Genomic DNA, 17991 nt, shown 5'->3' with positions numbered 1-17991 from the left:
AAGAGTGAAGAGAAATTGTAATATACAGTTGTGTGCTTCCGACTTTGTGATAACAGTCTGGGGAAGAGGGTGTGATGGTCAGGTGTCCACATACATTTGGCCCTAGAAAACTAATCAACACCTTCTGACTAATCAGATTTAGGAATTCAACAATGCTGTGGTATTATATTAAAAATTACTGTAGTAAATCTTAGTTAAATAATAATAATATGAACAAAGATTATTTTGTTCTTTTAACACTAAACTGCATGAGAGGAGATTTTATTAACACTGTAAAACTGTTCATGACTTTTTTATCTTCTCTTTCTGTCTTTAAATGAACACAAATCAGCTTATCTTTCCTAATAAACCACCACAACACTGGGTAGCATTAAATGTTGCAAAACACACACACACACACACACACACACACATCTTTATTTGAAAAGCTTAGTTAGTTAGTTAGTTTAAATGATAAATGAATGCATTGCTGACTAGCATAGAAAACATACTTTTATTTTGAATCCCACACGCGCGCCTGGTCTTCCCGGAAGTACGTCACTACCGTATCCTCCTCACGTCCCATTCACGCCAATTATTCCGATTCCAGATTATTTGTGTTGGAGTGGGTCTGCTTTTCGGCTGAGTTTGCATGTCGAAGGGTAAAGCAGGAGTTTAGTTGGGAGGGAAAACTGTAGAAAGATTTGCATTAGCGTGGAGTTTGTGTGGGAGCTGCTCGCTGGGGATTGGCAGGGTTTCAGTTCCCTCCTGAAGGGAAAACGGCTGCTTTATCTGCCATCAGCTGCAGGCTGAAGTGGAGTAAGACATCTCTCTGGATTCCTGTTCACCTGTAAACTGGAGGTTTGGATAAGACAGCTGCGTTTTGCTCTTTTTGTCTTGATCTTTTATTAAAGCTTGAATGCTGCTGGCTGAGTAATATGAGTAATGTGAGTAATATGAGTAATGTGAGTAATATGAGTAATGTGAGTAATATGAGTAATGTGAGTAATATGAGTAATATGAGTAATATGAGTAATGTGAGTAATATGAGTAATGTGAGTAATATGAGTAATGTGAGTAATATGAGTAATGTGAGTAATGTGAGTAATGTGAGTAATATGAGTAATATGAGTAATGTGAGTAATATGAGTAATGTGAGTAATATGAGTAATGTGAGTAATGTGAGTAATATGAGTAATGTGAGTAATGTGAGTAATATGAGTAATGTGAGTAATGTGAGTAATATGAGTAATATGAGTAATGTGAGTAATATGAGTAATGTGAGTAATATGAGTAATGTGAGTAATGTGAGTAATATGAGTAATGTGAGTAATGTGAGTAATATGAACACTGGAGTCTGTGGCATGTTTATTTAGTTTATTCTCATACTCCATGCAAACCTGCAAAAAAACAAAACAAAAACAACAACAACAAAAAAAAAACTATAAAAAGTCTAGATAGATAGATAGATAGGTAGATAAACATGCAAATAGTTCATTTCATGTCAAATTTAGTTGATATAAAGTCATAGACAAATTTAATTTCCTTCCCTGAGATACCAATAATTTCCCATAATTTTCTTTTTTTTTTTTTTCCAAACAAAACATTGCACTCGGGCATATGAGAAGATAGTCAGGAGAAATGTGAGAAGTGTTGCTGTTGTTGTTTTGTGTGTGTGTGTGTGTGTGTGTGTGTTTAAATCCCAGTGAATATTGTGTAAAATTGTGTTGTTATTATAATAATAATAATAATAATAATAATAACAATTCTTCTTCTTCTTCTTCTTAGTAGTAGTAGAAGGTTAAAAGTATTGTAACCAGGAGGACATAAGTTCGTAATACAATACGTGACTGTGTGAAGAGTTTCCTGTTCTTTAATTCCTGATAGATTGAGTCGTTATACATGATTTGTGATTACATGGAAAGACGCTATAGCCTGCTGTAACGGCGTATAAATTTATTACCACATTCCCTATTATTACATGTGAGAGAAATGCTACTGACATCTATTTATTTAAAGATAAGGACATGTCTTATACTTTTCTTATTATTATCCAAACAAACATTATAAAAATTGAATGCATATGGTGTGCCAAAGCAGACAAAATGAAATGTATTAAAATTTGTCTTTAAAACAAATTCTTTTGTGAATGAACACTGAGTATACAAACAAACCTCACTGAGTTTTTGACTGCTTTTGTCTGTTTATTTTCCTATAACTGCACATCCCAAAGTGTTTTATTCCTCTTATACCACAGCAATTTGCCAATGATTATTATTATTATTATTATTATTATTTTTATTAAGAACACCACATCATATTTTATTACTTTAATGCTGTGGAACTTTTGTGAAACAAGTTAGTTCCTGTTATCACTTGCGTTAGCACAGCTGTAAACATGTCATGGAGAAGTCCTCTGTCATGTAGACTCTCCCATGGTGGAAAACATACTCAGTGTTATTATGTAATATGAATGATAATTATTGTCTTGTTACAGAAAGTTCTCCCAGCTGAGCATGTCGCGTCTTCCTGACATGCACGTGTAACTTCTGAGCATGGAGATGGTGCTTGTCAGCAATCGTTACTTCAGGAAGAAAAAACCCAAAGCATCAGCGGAGAAAGCAATGAGCCGGTGATGGACAACTACAGACTGGAATCACTGTTAATGGTAGAAGATGGTGAGGACTGAAATGAGGTGGAATAATTTACTGACACTCTGATGGACAGCCACCAGTGAATAAGCGAATAGGTGAGTGTCATAATATCATAATTATTATAGTAGTATGCATTAATAGCATTAATTTCCAGTGTATGATAGTCACAGATATGTAGCAGGAAATGAATGGAAACGATGGCTTTAGAGCACAGCTTATATTCTTTTTCTATATTATGCAGATTTTTTAAAGGATAAACTTGAATGCATCACTCTTCTAAGCTTAGTTCTTGTTGTTTAGGACTCATCCAGAGATTACTGCATATAGCATCTGACAAATTCTTGTGCTCAGCAGGTCCAAAAACTGGGTTTCATAATGCAGCCAGAGTGCTTATAATTGCTTCAGTGGCTTAGCTAAAAGCATGGCAGAGTGTGTTTGAGTCGGAATTATTTAGGTTTGTGCTCGTGTTTATTGCAGTACTGCCTCAGAGACAGGAGAACTCGGGTCCATTCTCTCATGGACCTGTGCAGCAGGAACCCAAACCGCACGGTGCCTGTGAGCGATGGCGTGCCCAGACGAGCCGACGTACCCCTGTGCTCCAGGACAAACGGGTGGAGCTGGCCTCCTCACCCCTTCCAGCTGTTGGCCTGGCTTCTCTACCTTTACTTTGCAGTCACAGGCTTTGGAGTTTTCATCCCTCTGCTGCCGTCACACTGGATCCCGGCTGGCTATATTGTATCCTTTGTGATGAAGTTGGACGCATGGGTTAAAATGTAGAGGTGGGAAAATAATCTGGAATAGTACATATAGGCTGCGTTCACACAGGAAGCTCAGATCTAAGCACTTTTCAATATGAAATCACGTTCAGTGTGACAGCAGTGACAACCACGTTACTTAACACTCTTCATTTTTTTTTTAGTCAGTGTTCACAGTGAGCCTAGACATTGTCTTTATTTAATCCTTAACCAGTGGTGAAATCTGTTGTTGGCTAGCTAACCTTCACTTTTCTGCACAGTGTGGCTACAGTCTGAACGAATAACGGTGCTTTCACACTTGTTGTTTTTGGTCGCAAATGGATGGAATATGTCTGTTTTTAAAAAGCACTGTTGTCTGTTTTTCGGTTACAGTCGAGCTTCCAAACCTGAAACTCCCAACAAATCAGATTACAAATTGAAGGCAAGCGAGGAAAAACAAACATGGAAGACAAAGTGACAATGAAGCAGCTTGTCTTAATTTTCTGTCTTCAGAGAGGAAGCAGGCAATCTCTTCCTTCTAGATAGAAAGCTAATTTAGTTAGTTAGCTGATACTAGCTAAGTTTTTTTTTTTTTTTTTTTTTTAAAGGAATGTTGTTCTAGTTACAGAATGCATGTTTTGTGAGGTGCTTTTTTTTAACAACAATATTAGCACAAAAGTCCTCCGGCCACCATTTTATCTGCTAAAAAGAAAAGAATCGCAAAGTAGGAATGCACCCTAAAGTGGATATGGTCGTTTGTTATTTGCGGCGTGGACACACTCTGAAAAAGTCATAAATCAGATGTCATGTTGTGTAGACAGCCATAATTTCACATACTTTGATTTAATGCATTTAATTTTACTGCATTATTCCAACCTCTACATTTTCAACTTAGGCCTCTTATGTGTTATTTTTTCCCCTAAGATTCAAGTTTTTCTGTTTGATTCAGATTTACACTCTTCTACAGTTACTCGGCTTTAACCCAGTGTTCAGTGTACGGGCATTACGTTCGTTTGTCACCTGCTCGTGCACCTGACCGCTGTCTCCATCGACCCTGCGGACTATAACGTCAGAGCAAAGAGCTACAAAGGACCACTGCCTGTGTTCGACCGCACAAAACACGCCCACGTCATCGAGAACTGCCACTGTTACCTCTGTGAGGTGGATGTGTAAGTGTGGATAGAGGGAGGAGGAAACGTTTCTTGGCCTGCCTGAAGCAGTGAAGCATAAGAGTGATGGTTTGAATGTTAGATACAGTTGAAACATAAGTACAGAGTTCAGCAAATAAGACCTGCTATGAAGATGTTAGATGAGGGTTTGATCATGCTTATACAGGATCGCTGAACTGTAGTTAGACGTTGAAAGGAAAGAATAGTGCATAAGCATATGGAGTTAACTGTGGGCGGCCAGCAGGCTTCACATCCCTAATCAGCCCTGCTAAGAGCTTCATCTCAGGTCTGATTTATTGTCAGGAATTAACCGTGTTGTTTCCCTGTTGCTTTCAGAGGGCCGAAATCCAAACACTGCAGTGCCTGTAATAAGTGTGTGGCCAGTTTTGATCACCACTGCAGATGGCTGAACAACTGTGTGGGCAGCAGAAACTATTGGTGAGACCTTCTGAATAATGAAAACGCAATATGTTGTGATTGTTAAAGCAGGACACAACAGATGGCTTCCCACGATGCCTTGTTAGCTTGGCACTTTTCAGTTTTGCTACAGTGCAGCACCAAGAATCACATTTCTGTTAAGCAAAGCCAAAATCAGGATCTTGTTAACCTAGGGCATATTCAGAACGGCACTTTCTGAGATGAGCTTTGTATTAAAAAAAATGTACACAATGATGTACATGCCTAAGACTGAAAGTACTGCATTTCTTCATTTCTTCCAGAATTGAAGCCATTTTATCAAATCCCGATAGCTAATACTGCAAACTGCAAACTGCCTAGTTTAGTAAAATCAACTTCGGGGTGGTAGCAGTGATTCTGCTTTACATCAGGCTCCATTACACCACATCATTATTGATTAGATTCCTATAACATCATGTTTTGTTCCTCATGTCAGAATCATATAGCTCTATAACAAGGTCTAATCTCAATATATTGTTCTGCAGTTGTTGTTGTTGTCAGTTTCCACATCTTTACACATCTTTGTGGAATCCATTGCAGGGTTTTCCTGAACAGTGTCATATCCGCTCTGCTGGGCATATTTTTAATTGTGATCATTGCCACATATGTTTTCATCGAATTCTTTTTGGATCCATCGAAGCTTCGATCTGATAAACACTTCCAGCAAGGTAGGGTGCTCTGATGTGCTCTGATCCGACAACAAAAAAAATACCTTTGGAGGTGATTTGATTATGATTATGCTATTATCTGAAACTAGTATTGCTACAACAAATTTCATTTTCTATTAGCAAAGTGGTAGCATTTTAAAAAATGGCAATCACATAGCATTGATAAATACTTTTCTTGTATAACATAGTATACCAAATTTTCATATCCATCATATTATGTATTTCTTAGTTAATTGAAATCACTGACTCATGTTTACAGGTCGCTAACATTAAAGGTCATCTCTGAAGTCACTTAAATATTTACATATTTATTTATTTTTTCGCAAATCGCGCATTGCTGTCCTTGTAGCTGTTTCTGGTTTGATTGAAAGATGGAGACAAACATTTTCCACCTCTTTCTGGTTATATTTGTGTACTTGTGCAGATGTAGGAAAAAAAGATCTGATTAATGAGATTAATGTATGTTATAATCCTATTATTTTACAAAAATCTGGTCATCCTTATTGGATTTCATGTAATCTGAGCTTTAAAACAGCTTTAATTCAATAAAGGGTATACAGTAGTATGATGTCTACCTGACTGATAACCGCCAAAATCAGATAAACTAATGCATGTTTGTCTAACTCATATTTCTCTTTGCCTTCTTCTTTGCCTTCCCCCCTCCCTTCATGCCTCCTCCCTTCAGTGAAGAATGAATCTGTGGTGTGGTTTGTGTTCTTGCCGGTGGCTCCGGTTTCTACAGCAGGCCCAGCCATCCCTGCACTGGCAGGAGTAACCATCACGATGGGGCTTCTTTCTTCATTACTGCTCGGCCATTTACTGTGTTTCCACATCTACCTCAGTGAGTGCACCTCATACATCACCTCATACATTAGTCTTTACACGTGTTTCTGCGACTCTGCATGGTTTCGTGGAACATCCGCAAGACAAGTTCGTTCCTGTTAACTGCTTACGTTGTAGCAGCTGTAAACAGATATTCCCTCACTTGCTTTGAAAGTTAATAAAAAATGCAGTTTGTTACTGAGAAACTGTAAAACACAAATACAGTACCTCCTTCCTGAAGACTCTCCTCTGGTGGAAAACGTTTGTTACAGCTTTACCTCTGGTTGTTACAAAGCACGAACACTGGAGACTCCGTCTAGAAATGTTAAATAAAACATCTCCAGACAGAAATCTACACCCTATCAATGATTTTTACCTTTTTCCTTGTTAAATAACATTGTTTTTTAAAACCTGTTTATTATTAGTCATAGATACATGCCCCTGTGAACAAGTTATTACTATAGAAAGATAACGTATTAGAATCGTTAATCTAAAGCTGTGATTTTGAATTACAGCCGTAACTACTGTCAGAAAAATAATAGAAAAATAATCAACCTTTTCTGACTAATCACAATTGAGAATTCATCAGCGACATGCTGTAAACAATACTGATATTATGTCTTTATGCTAATTGCTAGCTAGAGCATGAAGAGGTTGTGTTTTATGTATGCAACGTGCAAGGCTTGCTATTGGCCACTGCTATATTTTGTTTATAATAATGATTAAAAAAACCAACAAAAAAAAACATCGCTCTAGTGTGATGCTAGAGAGTATGTTAAGATGTTATTATGCTCACGGTGACCTGAAAAACAAGGGTTTGCTCAGTCACGATCGTTCACTTTAGATAAACACCGCAGTCAGTGTTGTTGCTTAAACCTGATGATTCACCAGTTTTATATTTAGACAGCGTTTCCAAGGCTGCCTGCTGGTTAATTGCTCATCGTGTGGCACAATACAGGCCAGAACCACGCTGCTCAAATGGAGATGATTCTCTTTAGTCATGACAGTAATAATTATAATAATAATACGTTTCGTTTTAGAGTGCTCCATTAAGCTACTCTGCATTAATGTGAGGCAAAAGACAGAGTTCTAATCAGCGAGTCCTGATTAAAAGTAAAATAATAAAAAGGACCCTGATTAATAAGTAAAATAAAATAATGCTGAAGGAGGAAATTTTGAGGAAGTCCTGCTGAGTGCCGTTTGCAGTGCTTGTAGCTGAGAGGAAAGCCTGTTCGTGATTGAAGTTTTTATCCTGTAGATTACTGGAAGGTTGTATTATGATACAAATACAGGTGGGAAGTAAGTGTGTGTGTGTGTGTGTGTGTGTGTGTGTGTGTGCGTGTGTGTGTGATTCATGCCTCGTTTTTGTGGACATTTTACACTTTTTGCAGGATCTTAAGTATGACTCGGTGGATTATGGGCATCATCGGTACTTATGTATTTAAATTCACAGGAAAAAAAACACTATTGTTTAAAAAAAAACAATTTCAAAAATGAAAACGTATTTAAAATGATTTTAAAAAATGAACAAAATTAATTTATAAAAATAAATTAACTTTAAAAATAAATTCATTCTGGAAAAAAAATGTACATTTTACATTTTTAAAATAATGTTAAAGACTCAGATTCAGCTGCTTGCACTGTAAATTGTGGCTGTAACATGATCTTTGTATTAAACCATAGTTAATAAAAACATTTCTACATTGTTTTTGTGAAATAATATTTTTATGATTTGTTAAAGGTGAGGTGTCAACAACAATTTTATAGGCAGAAAAACTCTCCGCCAATTAGGTGGTGGAGGAATTATGTCTTCGGGTAGTCCAGCCATCCGCCCGTCTGTCCGTCCATCCATCCGATTCACTTTGGCACAATATCTCAAGAATGAGTAGTTGAAAGTTTATGGGATTTATATGGAATTATCATTGTAACCAGCAGATGAACTGATTAGATTTTGAAATGGATCCAAACAGGGTCAAGGTCACAGCAAGGTTAAATGTCTGAAAATGTTTTTCTTCAAGAACTTCCTTCCTGTTTGGAGTATATTTTAAGGCTAATTCATCCCAGTCTACACCCATGGGGTTGAGTTGTACTCGTTTGTCATTTTGCCGTAGTGATATCCGACGGGTTTTCCCAGACCACCACGCAAATTGACGATTCATCACTAATCTCCTTCTGTTAGCTTACAGTGATGGTGTAATTTTGCTCTCTCCTCATCTCTCTTCTCTCAGTGTGGAACAGGCTGAGTACATACGAGTACATCGTTCGACAGAGACATCGACAGGAGACAAGAGACACTAACAAAGGCCCTTCAGGGAACGAGCCTGGAGTTCCCAAGATGAACCTCATCAAGGTGAACATACAAACATACAAACACACAGGTCCCGAATGACACACAGGTCCCGAATGACATCCAGGTATGATGTTTAGATATTCAAGGGCTGTTTACACACACAGGTCCAGATTAAGTCTTCCCAGTTTGTGATGTGAGGCTCGTATATGTAAACTGGGCCATGTCAGGTTTGTGGATTGTTTTCATTACAGGCTGGTTTTATTAGTTTAGTCACTTAAATCATTCATCTGAATGGTTTTACAACAGTCGGGATGCTGTTCATTAGGTTACAAATATATAAAAATATTGCATGCTGTATAAACTATTATCATGTGTTACACATGGATACAGTTTAGTCCATTGCAACCAGGCTGTTTTGAATTGTCATGGCTGATTCACTCCATCATGTAATTTTTGGCGAAATGTCTCTGCCAGGCCTCAGTGAAAATCTCACTTGGATGCCATGTTGAAGTCTTGACGTCTTAAAGCTGTGGGAAATGAGCATCCACACTTTTGGGTCACTTCCTGTTTTAGAGGGCAGCTGTGTGTTTGAAGAACGGTGTGACTACTGGAAAGGTTCCAGTGGAGTAGAAAGAGGAGCTGTGATGGAGAAATGTGTTACTTGTTAGTTTACGTACTGCAGAACCGTGGATATCGTTCATGTTTACTCATTTGCATCTACTACACAGTTTGAAATGTAGCCCCACACACACACCTACAATGTACGTATCCACAGGCAGCGAGCATGGTAATGCATATGTATGCGCTTTATCCAGGTGGCATGGTGTGTAATGTTGTCAGGCTTGGCTCAGTCAATGGTGTAACAGACCATGTGGACTCCTACACCCACAGGTCCATATGGCTCTCTATCATGCCAAATGCATGCTTCCTACATTCTGTGGCTTACCCACAATAACCATAGTCTTCGTCACAGTTACTGTGGATGTAGAATTGGGTACCAAGGTGATGAAGTTGCATCTTTCACAATAAATAACGATGCGCATTCATACAAATTTTGATAAACAGTTACATATTTGAAGATGAAATGGGCAACTGGTCTCTCTTGTGATTGCTAGATGAAAATTTTGGAATAGTAATGCAGTGTATAGGCTCTTGTGGAACAGCTCATGCAGTGACAGTTTGTCACCTCATTGGGGCGCTATAATTTCAGTATAACTAAAGCATGGATGAAGGTCACAGTAGAAGACAGCATTTGTAATTTGCTGCTCTCAGCAGCTGCTGCTTTTGGCTTTGCTGGCTGTATTTGTTGGATCTGAAATGGTTAACCAGTATAACCCAGACTTTAATCATAAAAACTGTCTAAAAACTTTTGAAACTGTAATGTGAACTTTTATTTTTAGTCCAGTGACTATATCTTGTTCCAAAAAGCGCACTGTGTCACTGTTTAAAAGCAGCGTATGGAAGTGCATGTACAGGTGCATGAAAGTCCATTTACTTGGATTTTTCATGAGCTTTACTCATGTTGGCTTCCTGCCCTGCAGCTTCGTCCTGGAGGTAAAGGCTCTATGAAAATGGTGCAGATGGTGCCGCATTAGGGAGCGCTACCATCTTGGACTATAGTGGGCTGGTATGTGCGACGATGCAGTTTGGCTACACTAAATTGCCCGTAGGTTTGAGTGATGGTGCATGGTGTGCTGTGATGAACTGTCATCTCATCCAGTCTTTTCCCGCCTCGTATCCAGCGTTCCTGGGATACGCTCCAGATCCACAAGACCCTGACCAAAATAAAGTGCTTACTGAAGATGAATTTCTAATAGGATTTACACTCTCTGAGAAATACATTGATTCTCTTTTACTTTCTTACTTTTAGGATGTGAGCTACTCGGGTACTCTAGGCTACACCAATCCCGAGATGGAGGTGGAGGATCCCACCACCAGGAGCTCACATGGAAATCCCGAGTAAGACGACAGAACGCATATTGCTTATGTGTACCTCTACAAGTCAGCCAAAATTCATCTTAAAATGACTCCACTCATAGAAAGCATCAGGCAGGAAATTCTGATTACAGATCTATTCTAAACCTTGATTTGTTTTTACAGAGGTTTATCAACTATTTTAAATTCAGTGCTTGCAATTGTGCTGTTCATTCTGCAAGCATAAGAACAATTGTTATACAATATTATTATACAATGATGTGTATTATCAGCTGCAGCAACAGGTTCTGAAGCATGTTTTTATTGTGTTAATTTTCCGATCATATTCCACATATTTTTGCTATGAAAAGCTAAATGGAGGAAGAGCAGCATGTACATGCCGTGGGTGCGGTAACATTTTCACAAGGCACCAGTGCTCAGCCTCTGACTATGTATTCTTAACTCCATTAAATTCACCACAGTTGGCTCAAATCAATCATCTGGCCTGTTGAAAGCTTAGTGGCTTATTGGTGTGTGTGTGTGTGTGTGTGTGTGTGTGTGTGTGTGTGTGTGTGCGCGTGTTTGTGAGTGTGTGTGAGAGAGAGAGAGAGAGAGAGTTTTTTTTTAAAATTCTTTTTACAATTACTCATAAAAGTACATTACATAAATACATTACAGTAAAATGTTATTTTATTGTATTGAGCAAATCAGGCCCTGCACTCGATCACTGAGATTCGGTAGAAGAGAAATAAATGCAGTTTATTAGGCAGTGAAAACTCGAGGATATGAGCCAGAAACTAAATCGCCATGGTGACTGGCTTTTTAACTTTACATTTGTGCCAGTTTTCCCTTTTTGCCAGGATAGAAGAAACAAAACATTTCAGTGGATGTGGCGTCTGTGTTCTTAATTTATATCACATCCAAGGCTCGCTGTTCACCCAAACCAGAGTTAAGCCTCATGTATTTAGCGCCTGTTTATTTATTTTATTAGCGCCAAGGGACATTTTCAAAGTGTGGCAAAGCTCTTAAGTTCGTCCTGCGACTCAGTCTGTCGTTCAGCAGCCACGTGTCGAAGCTGCTGTGTGCACTTTTCATAAGAACGAAACTGAATGTAATTTCTTCATAGTATTCATTCGTTGTGTTGTCATGGTGAGCATTTAAAAATACATAAACAAAGTGTGAATTCAGTTTGCTTTCCCATGACTTTAATGGCACTTAGCAAATTGAAATGGAGAAGAAGAAGAAGAAGAAAAAAACATTTGGAGCACTGTCACTGACTTCAGCTGTCGCTTTCATTAAATGTAAAAGGTCAGAACAGTTAGGCAGCACTAATGAGTTACACACGATTAAACTGCCATTTCAGTTTAAATTCTACCTGGAGCTTTGTAACAACTCTTTGACGAAAAAAAATAGTCCTTGTTGCAAATATTTCCTCTTACCAGGAATCATTTTAAACATGTTGCTGATCTTAAAGTCCTTGTTTGACTGGTCAAGAGATGGTGAGGAAGAGTCAGCTTTATCATCTGATGGGAATTGCTAGAGATTAGATCACTTGGCAACTCCAAAGGACACGCGGTGTGTAGTGATATGCGCAAATAAAGGTGTGTGTGTGTGTGTGTGTGTGTGTGTGTGTTTGACCTATTGGTGCCCTCCCAATGCTGTTGTTCACAGTGGAATGTTTTAGTCAGGAGCTCAGAAACTGTCAACATTGTTGTTGTCATTTGTGATGGATAGCTGTAAATGATTAAAGGGGAATTAGTCACTTTGGTAGTCCTTTATCTTATACCATCATGCTATTATTAAACACAATATGAAAAACATGGTCAGTTTACAAAGGTATATAGTGGTTTAATGCACCCGGTTATGTGCTGTACTAATCTGATGCTGTGTCTTCGTATAAAGGTTGTATGGTAACGGCAGGATCAGAAGCTCACTAGAAAGAATGGCTGAAGAGGAGCTACTCCCTAATGTGTCCACAGAGCAGAAACCAGCGCCTCGTCCTTCCAAAAACACACAGGTTCGACACACGCTATACCAGTGTCATGTACACTACTGCTTAGGGAACCCAGACAGCGCACATTTTTGCTCTTTTAGTGTGGTTGTTGGGAGAGAGGAATGATGTGGACCCTCAGGGGTTCCCAAACATACCAGGGCTTTCAGAATGAGCGTTAATGTTCAAATATTAGTCAGATTTTCATAATATGCATACAGTATATTCAAAACAGGCAAAAACGACATGTGACTGTTTAAAATCGTGTTTACTGTTTGAGTACTAAAATTGTTCAGTAATATTTACATACTGTATTTAAAAAAAAAAATAAATAAATCCACATTTGTAGTCTTGTAAGATCCCCATGTTCTACTGTCATGCAATGTAAGTCAATTGAAACACATATATCCTAAACATTTAAAAAAAAAATGAATAAAAATTTGTCATTTAAATGTAAAGGTTCTGATTTTACCAAATATATATTCAGGCTTCTAATTAAATCTAATATTAATTAATTTCAAATAGTCACTTATTGAAGGTTGAATCTCAAAGGGCTTCTTAGTGATTGTAAAGTGCATTATATCTGTAATTTGTTATGCCCTGTGTAGTGAGCATATATAGTGAATAGAAAGCCATTTGGGATTCAGCTGTATTGAAGGGGCTTCGATAGCTCCTCCTTGTAGTTTTCTTTTCTTAAGAAATTTTTTAACATGTTGCGGTTTACGAAATGCTTACAAATACTACATGTAAAGTAAATAAAATTCGAATGTAATTTTAAATGACTTGGAAATCTCTAACACATGCTAAACCTCACCATACCCTGTCTCACGATACTGGTTAGATATAAGCGTACAATCTTGTTTATCTTGTTGCTGATCTGCGAACTCATCTCACACACACACACACACACACACACACACACTCTGTTAAGGTTATACCCAAATATTGAGTTGAGGTGTTTACTGAACAGTAAAATACACTCCTGATCCCTGTTGTATTTTTAAGCCACGTTTAATCCTTCTTCCTTGGTTTATGGTTTTTTTTAGAAGAAAAAGAAGAAAGTGCGTAAAATACCAGCAGAAGTGATCAATGACCGAGTCACAGAGATGAGCACGAGCAGAGGCATGGCACATCATTCAGCCGAGCAAGGTAACACACACACACACACACACACACACACAATCAGCCATCGTATTTAGTTGATAAATTGTACAAACTAACAACAAAGGGACAAAATCTGACTTACTGATCACAAGTACTCAAGAATAAGAACTTTATTTGAACACTTATTTACCCATAATTCCATCATCGGTGTGGCCTCCTAAATGTCTGGTTTGTTCCTGTCATATATTAGGAGAATTATAGCATTTTAAACACACTGATGCATACTTCTCCAATAATAGCTTCTTAATACAGTCTTTTAAAACTGATTATTGCATTTTATATGCATCTTTACTCCATAGCCAGATTCCAACTAAAATGGAGTTCTTTAATGTTCTGCAAGTGTTTTTTTTAAATAGCTCCATCCATGTTTTTACTGTGTTCATGTTCCAAGTAAAGGCTGTGGCAGTGAAAATGAGACTAAACTGCTGGAAATATCAACATTTCCCTCAGACGTGTTTGTAACTAAGTAAAGACTGCTTATAACTAAAACGACAATGTAAGCACAGCATCAAGTTAACGACCTCTAACTGACCTTCCATGAGTTCTGCCATACTGTGAAATGTCAGCATTGCATCACAACTTTGACTCCTGAAGTAGTAAATATCACAGGAGTTGGCCATTCGTATGGAATCTTTTCATAAACACATTAAACACCCGGCCATATTTCAGTTTGCATTATAGCTCATGATGACTGTATTTACAGGAAAATTACACTGCAATGGCATTTTTATGATAGCTCTGGCTTCTTTCCTCATGAAAGTTTGGTTAGTAGTCGATGCTAAATGTAATTGCATTGCAATTTTAATCATGCAAAATCTTAAAGAAATGTTGATGTTCCTCATGGTTTTGTCTTGTTGCCATAGACATAGCAGCAGTTTATACGGCTTAACAGCCCCATGCTAGCTAAATTAAAATAAAGCCTCAGGCATTATTTTAATCCTTTATATTTCATGTTTCCTAGTAACTGTGTTCTCAAGACTGAATATGTTCACCTTTCAACTATAACGTCTTCAGCTTATGTTGAATATCATAAATCGGTAGTTATGGAGCTGTAGTGTTAGGAAAGAAGTTAAAGATTGTCCAGTGTAGTATTTGCTTTAGAGCAATTTATGGAAAATAGTGATAGTGCTGTATCTGGTACTGTAGTAGTTGTTTAGACTGCCTTTTTGTTTTTTTTTTTTTTCTTATTTGCTGTGGGCTGTTTGCATTGCGACGGTTGCTGCGTTCTTTGTGAATAATCATGTTTGCTTTGTCTGAGTGTAAGCAGTGTGTGTTACCTTCAGTGTTGTAGTGTTCTGTGGTGATCCAGTTCATCACGATTACTAATTATTACTATAACACTACATATTTTAGTTAATAATATCATTCCTCAGCAATGTGTTAGCAATAATTGTGTGATTATGCCATATTTTTGTATAGTGGTTTGTGTGCGTTTTTGTGACCTTGTGCATCCCAATTCCTAGAGTCCTCCGTAGCCGCTGCCACTCTGTCCTCATCCCTAAGCCAGCGCCTCCCTTTCCCAGCATTCCCTGTGCGGGTGACCCTCCCCCCTCTGGCCCCTGTGCAGGCTGCCGGCCCCCCGGCTGAGTACCACTCTGATTCCGCAGAGTCTCTGGAGGAGATCCCCGTAGCTCTGGCACGCCTGGGCACTGCCACACCAGCACGGGTGCCCATCACTACCGTCGGCCATTCCTCCTCCACACAACGTGTTTTGCTTCAGCCATTACCCTCTCCACAGCCCAGGACCAAAAAGAAGGCTGTGGCTCGCAAGGCTGCAGAAGAGAGATTCGAGCTGGCATCCCATAATCCTTTTGTGTTTGTCAGTAGAGGAAATGGAGAGGCTACCTTAACTCTGGACGGCGGCAGAGCGGAGGATGGACTCGGGTACGTGGGAAAACGCAAGCACACAAGCAAGAGGAGAGGCACAGAGGAGGCAAGACTCAGCTCCAGATCAAACACACCGCTAGCATAGGAATACAAGTGCCATGACTTACCTGGCTTAGCAAAATGCTAGCAAAACTTCCCAGAGATAAGCTGCATCATGTAAAATACAAATCCACTGGCACTACAATCTCAGATGTAGCAACAAATGCCTCAGTTCACCTATGCAACCACCACTGAGTGTAGGCTTTCGAACTGGAGTCTGATGAATCTTTTGAGAAATTTCATTTAGCATTTCGTTTATTTCAATACATTTTGCTAATCACGTCTCTTGTAGCATTGCACAATTGTATTTGTACATTTTTTTATTTATCATAACAGTTTTATCAACTATTAATTCATATTGAATGCCAAAGCTCATATATTGTGTACAGTCTATAGCAGATTGAAATATCTGTTGACTGTTGCTCTAAACATATATTCAGTGTTTTTTTTTTCTTCTTCCATAATTCTTATATGTTTAGCTATAATATTACCATTCATGTTTTACAATGGCACATTTTCTTGTATTATGACCTACCTAGTTTAATGTTTCGTTCTTACACTTCTTACGTTCTTACAGAAATGACACTCATTCCCTTGATCATGAGCCGAGTCCTAAATATCCCAAATGGAGCCCTAAGCCCTACAGTCCTCCTCCATGTCCACACTCTGGTGATGTAGTTGAGGATGTAGGCCTGTGGTGTGTGAGCGATTCAGGCACAAAGATGTAAAAGCAAGCATTTAGGGGCGGTCCTTAAAATTTCATTACATTCCAGTTGTGTTGGTTAACGATGGCCGTTCAGTGATTGCCAGAGGAGGGTCACAAAACTGCACAGTTATTACTCACTCCGATGCTTGTACTGATTATACGAGGAAAAAGTTCATCATCGTTTCGAAAGAACATATTGCCTAAAATCAGACAGACGAATTTAAATGATTGTGCGTAATAAATCTGTATCTGTTTTCTTACCAGGATTTGTTTCACAAAGCTATTATTCTTGTAATTATTCTAGTCTGTTATTATTATGCCATTTGATGGCAAGTTTAATAACTAATAGAGGTGTATGCAGGAATTTTTTTTCCTGCTTCCAAAGGATTTCAGAATTTCTGAGGATTTCTGCTCTTTCTGACCAATCCCTGCAGAAAGTTTAATCAGTCCCACTGTCTCGCACATTTATTATTTCTGGCTATAATATTTTTCTAATAAAATAAGCTAGTTCTATTTGTCAAGCTATAAACTATTTAGTGATTAAACCACTGTGACACTGACTAGGATAACGTTCTTACTGACGATGAATGAATGAATGAATGAAAGAACACAGTAAACACATTGCACAGTGGTGTTCAAGCATCCAGTATGCTACTGTGTTATAAATGTGGCCTTTCTTCGTATCTGTATTTTGTTGGCTTTAACGTTGCTGCATCCGCTTTGCCTCGCTCTTAACAAACCCATCCACTGTGACCGGTCCTCATAAATCATTGCAAAGTGTTTTAAGTAAGAGACAACTGCTGAGTCCATTTTGCTGCTAGGCTTTGTTAAAGTGCACAGTAAATGTGTATAGTGAGCACTGTTTTGAAGCCATAAATAAGAAGTACAGCATCTTGCATCTAAGCGAGGACCAGGAACCCGCAAGTGCGCCATTTGGGATGGGGACTATATCTGCACATGCATTTTCTTGTATAGTATTTTGTTGGAAACTTGCAGTATTTTCTTTTTGAAACAGCCCAGGCACTATATATTTTCTAGAGATTACTACTGGGAAAAAAAACTTGTTGCTTGTTTTGTGTCATTTTATGTCTTGGCAACACTAATGGATAGATCAGGCCAGTTTTGAGGTTTATTTCTAATGATCACAAAAGGCGTCCTCTTTTTAGGCTGACCTTAAACAGTTATTTTCCTGGATTATCCTGTGGTGTAGGGTGTGTAAATTCCAGCTTTAACCCCAGGTCAGACATGGCCGCCCTGATTTACACGCATATACATTAAACATGCTCAATATTTACGGCTCATCATGCCGTAGTGTTGGAGTATATGCGGAATATCTTGTGTAAAAGCGCAATCTTGACGGCATGTGGTGCCATGAAGTGTGTGGTGTTGGGCGACGAATGTAATGTGTGGGGTTTGACGACTGAAGGATGATCCAGTGCACAAACCTGTGAAATCTGTCATATCTGGTGTCTTTCACATTTCTATCATCAGTTACGATTGTATAACTTATACTTTGGCC

The 17991-nt window shown here is 38.4% G+C and overlaps 1 protein-coding gene across 3 annotated transcripts; it reads left to right on the top strand.

The window, feature by feature from the left end:
- The first annotated feature begins 539 nt into the window (after positions 1–539).
- Positions 540–17991, top strand: zdhhc1 (zinc finger DHHC-type containing 1). Of its 3 annotated transcripts, none has more exons than XM_026937786.3 (12): positions 540–798; positions 2477–2728; positions 3111–3368; positions 4361–4536; positions 4873–4974; positions 5533–5660; positions 6346–6501; positions 8711–8832; positions 10643–10731; positions 12589–12703; positions 13723–13825; positions 15304–17991. In XM_026937786.3, the coding sequence occupies exons 3-12, from the start codon at positions 3150–3152 to the stop codon at positions 15810–15812; spliced, it is 1719 nt and encodes a 572-aa protein (XP_026793587.1). In that variant the 5' UTR covers positions 540–798; positions 2477–2728; positions 3111–3149; the 3' UTR covers positions 15813–17991. The 3 variants fall into 3 exon arrangements, with proteins under 3 accessions (XP_026793587.1, XP_026793586.1, XP_026793588.1); XM_026937785.3 differs by having other exon boundaries at positions 540–840; XM_026937787.3 differs by having other exon boundaries at positions 540–926.

This window comes from Pangasianodon hypophthalmus, chromosome 25 (assembly GCF_027358585.1).
Source record: "Pangasianodon hypophthalmus isolate fPanHyp1 chromosome 25, fPanHyp1.pri, whole genome shotgun sequence".
Taxonomy (NCBI): Eukaryota; Metazoa; Chordata; class Actinopteri; order Siluriformes; family Pangasiidae; genus Pangasianodon; species Pangasianodon hypophthalmus.
This window is presented reverse-complemented; position numbering and strand designations above follow the sequence as displayed.